The sequence below is a fragment of the Protobothrops mucrosquamatus genome, unplaced genomic scaffold, assembly GCF_001527695.2.
Source record: "Protobothrops mucrosquamatus isolate PMUCROS unplaced genomic scaffold, P.Mucros_1.0 scaffold1785, whole genome shotgun sequence".
NCBI classification, from domain to species: domain Eukaryota; kingdom Metazoa; phylum Chordata; class Lepidosauria; order Squamata; family Viperidae; genus Protobothrops; species Protobothrops mucrosquamatus.
The window spans coordinates 30,014-35,122 of NW_015387923.1; the positions used below are offsets into that span (position 1 = coordinate 30,014).

The following is a 5,109-nucleotide window of genomic DNA, read 5'->3' on the forward strand; positions in this document are numbered from 1 at the left end:
CCATCACCCACTGGACAAAAACGAAAATTGCTGTTGTGACTGGGTGGTCTAAGTAAAATGTTTATGCTATAAAAAGACAAAACTGTTGCTGAAAATTAGAACATGACATAAAGCTGGTGATGTAGTAGCTTGTCAGTATAACCAAATGAAAAGGAACATTTTATGGGGGAAAAGCACCATGGCTAGAATGAAGTCATACCATTGTGATCCACATGCACAGCTCTGCACTAACTACCATCCTGACCTGTAGATTCACAGTTATAGTAGCATTTACCCCATCGTTTGTCGCTGTTCAAAAGTGCTAAGCCCTGCCCAACCCCTGTACTTTTATTTTTAACCCTGCATTTCCCAAACAGGCAGGTCAACATTCCAGAATTGTCAATCCAATGCTAATTAGGTAGATATTGGCTTTTTTTTTTAATAAACTTGCAAGCCTGCAGACAGCTTTTAAAAGGCACCTTAGCACCACTCTACAAAAGAGTAGTACCTGCTACTAAATTTCAATTTGGATTTCCTTTGTTAAAAAAAAATATAAATAGCTCTTCATTTTTTAAAAAAAATACATCCTCAAGTTGAGGTATACAGTAGCCCATGTCTTGGCAAAGTAAGGATAGCAAGGAGTGTTTAGCTGGAGACGGTCATCATGTAGCTTTTGGAAGGGCTGGTGCGCCCCAGCATCATTTGATTTTTGCAGGTGAGCATCCCGTAGGAGCTCACAGGTGCCGCCGATGCTTCATACAGAACGCAGATGGATCCATCCTCCCCTATTCGGTAGGATACTTCATAAGGGTCTATCCAGAGTGTGAGTTCACTGGGCAAGAGCTGGTAGAGTTGCTGAAGGCTGAGTCCAATCTGGCTAGCTGCTTTGCTGATGATGGGGTCCATTTTATGATTGATACGGATGCAGCGGTAGCCAGACCCTTTGAACGGTTTCTCGGGGAACCAGTGATGTTTGTAATGCTCTGCAAAGGAACAAGAAAAATATCACAAATGGTAAGAGATGACTGGAGTTAATGGCCAAACAAAAGGTAAAATACATTTTACACACAAAGAAACGTTCAGGTAAAATTGGTGGCAAAATGCATTTTTTTTAAAAAAGTAATGTTTTGGGTCTGAGTTAATCAAACTCTCATTTTCTTCAAGCAGTAATATTAAAGTTCTAGAATTAGAGAATCTTAAGGATGGAAGGATCTTGGAGTTCTTCTGGTACAATCCCTTCACAATGTATGATGCACTAGGGTATCTCTGATAGATGATCACCCAGGCTCTGACCTCCAGGTCCCTTTTTCTTTTAAAGAATGACAGCACAATAAAGAGTTAAATGGTTGGTGGAGGGGGAAAAAAAGTCGGTTCCAATAAGAACTGTAAAATAATCCCTACACAGAGAACAAATAAAACCAATTTATCCAAAATATGGCAGTAAATACCCTTTGAAATTCAAATAACAAAAACTCCAAAGCTGGGGGGGGGAGTCCAGAAGGTTTAAACTAAACGCAATGGCCATAGCATTCGGTAATTATTGAAATCTTCTTAGCAGAAAATGCAGTTAGTGTATAGCCAGAGCAATCTCCTCTGCACTTCAAGTATACAGCTCTATCCCATAATAAATTTGGTTATAAAGCCTTTCTGAGTATATTTTACACTGAGTAGCCCAATAGTGTAACCAGATGAAGAGAGCCCTGTTACCTGAAACTTAGCTGCAGTCTTAAGTAGCATGCCTGAAATTCTGCACTTTCCCCCTGACGTGGAAGTAAGGCCTGCTGAATGGAATGGTGCTTTTAAGGGGGTTGTGGGGGAACCCTTCAGATATGACTTTTAAGACTTAAATACACAGTCATTCCATTCTCATCCCAGGGCTTCAAATGATTTGTAGAATCGCACTTTTCAACTTCAGAAAAATGCCCAGTATGCAAATTCTCTGCAACTGGCCATACCAGCCCCCAAGAGAAATCCTCAAGGGTTCATCTGCATAAGATCTATTTATTCTTATGCTCTACATTTCTCCCTTTTGTTTTGCTGAGCCTGATGTCTCTGCATAGTCGCTTTCCAATAATAGACTATGAAAGCTAGTTTCCTTGTTCTATCTAGTTTGATCTAGTAAAATCTAGTTTCCTTGGTCACCAGAACAAAGGACACTTTTTTCCAGTCTAATTTAGGACACAGATTTTCAATCCCAGGGCTGCAGTGCAGTAATCCCCAATGTGGCGCCTCTAAAAGCACTGGATTATAGTTCTCATACTGTTGGGAAAAGACAGATTGGTAAAGACAGATTACAGTCGCAGGGTGGGGAGATAATTTGTCACTAATCTGAGTCAGACATAGGCTTGCTATCCAGGAGTAGCTATTAGAGGAAAATATATTTTAAAGAATAATTGTGGAGATTTAAAAAAAAAAAAAAAAAAACAATGCAAAGGACAGGCAAAGATTGAATGCGAAAATAAGTACTTTGTGTGGTAGAAGGAAATTCACAGATTAAACTAAAGATGGGAAGAAAGGAAAGAAGTAAAAGAAAATCAACGGTCCAGTGAACATCCCATTTTTTTTTTCGAGGGACAGAAAAGTTAAGTTTGATTTCCCCAGACGTGGTCTTCAACGATCCCTAAGGTACACTTCAAAGAGGCGCCGTCTCTCACCTGTAAGCGCCTCTCCCAGAGCCTCACTGAAAATCTGAAGTTGCTGTTCACTAACGCAGCCGCGGGTGCGGAATAAGCTGGACACAAAGCCTACGGCGGCGGCGATCTCCGGTACCATGTCCGCCCGGCTGTTGTTAACGTAGCTTCCATTCCAGCGCTGGCCTTGGCTCATGTCTGGCTTCGTATAAAGTTAGCTCGGTGCCCCCTTAAGGCTCCGTAGTGCTTAGAGAAAGGGGACAAAAACACGGAAACGACGAAGTAATTGGCCGCTCCGGCAGTTCGTGGCAGACCCGCCTGCGGCAGAAGCGACTGCTTAACGATGAGTTTCGAGAAGGCTGCTCTCACGTCCGCCACTCGCCTTCTATTGGACATGCTCCTACTACAAACACGACTCTTAATAATCTTGGATATTGCAGCCGTCACTAGATGGCTCGCTTCTGATTGGCTGAGCTCTCCTTGATATGCTAATAGGAGGTGACCTCAGCAGGGTGGAAGTAGTGACGTGAGTACTGGGAAAGTCACGCCTTGAGAACATGGCCAAAGCAGCTGGAGGGGGGAGGGAAGGGGAAAGCGCCTGGTTTTGGGGCTATTAATAGGGCTTTGCCTAGCAGGAGAGAAATTGTACCTTGTCACTAGCGCTGTTTAAGAGTTTGAAAAATAATTACCGCAGCTACTTATTATCAAAAGACCACAAGGAGATCAGGACTTTGTCAACGGTTCCGTATTCCCAAACTGAAATACGTTAAAGGTATATCATCTTGTCTGTTCACCCATTTTAACAAAGACTTTGTAAAATAAAATGGGATGGACCTCTCAGCAGTTTGTGCTAGAATACATCTGTTAATCTTTTAAGATAGCAATATAGTCTGCTCTTGCGTTTGTTGTGATAGGTTCAGGCTGCTGCTACTCAGGAAATTAATTCAGATTCATGTGTGGGAATAAGGTTAGGCTGTCCTTTTTTAAAAGAATAAGTTGGCTGGGGAGATGCTTTAAGTTGTATTCACGCCTTTCTTTCTTTGGAACATTGCAGCATGAATTAAAACTAGTTGTCGACGACAAATAAGCAATTTTGTATCTGTAAAAGATTGTACCAGTTGAAGCTGAGGTTACAATTAATGGTATACGTTTAAATTATACACTGGAAATGTTGCATAGCTCATCAGGTTGAGCACAAAAACAACATAATCCAGAATTCAAGTCAAAAAGCATAAATGCCTGATCATAAACAGTTATCTTTATGTTTTTGTTTCACTCAACTTCCCCCCCAACTCAAAGTATAAAGTTGTTGCCTACTCTCATTATATAATAACCCTATAATGGAAGATCCACTGAGAATAATGGCTAGAACATAGAACATAGAATAATAGGGTTGAAAGGGACTTTGGAGGTCTTGTAGTCCAACCCGTTACTCAAGAAGGAGACCCTGTACTATTCTGGACAAATGGCTGTCCAGTCTGTTCTTGAAAACCTCCAGTGTTGGAGCACCCACAACTTCTGGAAGCAAGTCATTCCACTGATTAATTGTTCTCCCTGTCAGGAAATTTCTTCTTAGTTCTAGGTTGCTTCTCTCTTTAATAATCTTCCATCCCTTACTTCTTGTCTTGCCCCCAGGTGCTGTTGGAGAATAGATCAAATCGCTCTTCTCGGTGACACCCCTTGAAGTACTGAAAGCCTATCATATCATCTCTAGTCCTTCTCTTTGTTAGACTAGACATACTTCCCTAAATTGTTCATCTTCCTTATCTTCCTTGTTGCTCTTCTCAGCATTTTTTTTGTATTGTGGTGAGCAGAACTGGATACAGTATTCCAAATGTGAACTCATCATCTCAGAAAGTGGTAATATCACTTCCCGTGATCATAACTATCCCTCTGTTGATGCTTGCAATAACCAGCAAGCTTCACAGATGAATGATCAGTTTGGACATTAATCTTTTAATCCTTCCTCTAAAAATATTAACTTCAACCAGAAGAATTCCAAATATTACATTCATGGATTAACATATCCCACTCTGATTAAGTATTAGACATTTGTGTTGTTATTTACACTCTTATACCTGTCCAGTCTTTTTCTAATGTCAAAATTTATTTTTTAAATCTATCCTATATATACAATTAGCATTTTAAATATTTCTCACAGACAACAATTCTATCAAGGTGCTAAATACTTTCAAATTGTGCTGCTCAAGAACAATTAAATATTATCTCCAACTTTTGCAGTTCAGACTATATTCATTTTTATTAAGAATCTGCTTTTGTGTTTATGAACACCCCTTGTCTATCAAGTCAAACTATAAATAGACATAATAATAACACAGCCATGTATTGTGAAATTCTGAACAGCTTCTTCCAGATTACCAAAGAGGAACAGAATATGGCAGACAATGTCATTCTGTATGTGTCTGCTCAGTAATAAGCACCTTGCATTTAAAAATACTAACTCCTAGATACATAAAGTATTTCAGCTTTCTTATTATTG

At 40.0% G+C, this 5,109-nt stretch overlaps 1 protein-coding gene across 1 annotated transcript; it reads right to left on the minus strand.

Annotated features, from left to right (window-relative positions):
- Positions 1–413: 413 nt before the first annotated feature.
- BTG2 (BTG anti-proliferation factor 2) lies at positions 414–3,008 on the minus strand. The gene is made up of 2 exons (XM_015823158.1): positions 2,634–3,008; positions 414–962 (listed from the first exon to the last, which is right to left on the minus strand). Exons 1-2 carry the CDS (start codon positions 2,803–2,805, stop codon positions 625–627), a joined length of 510 nt encoding a protein of 169 aa, XP_015678644.1. The 5' UTR covers positions 2,806–3,008; the 3' UTR covers positions 414–624.
- Between the last annotated feature and the right edge of the window lie 2,101 nt (positions 3,009–5,109).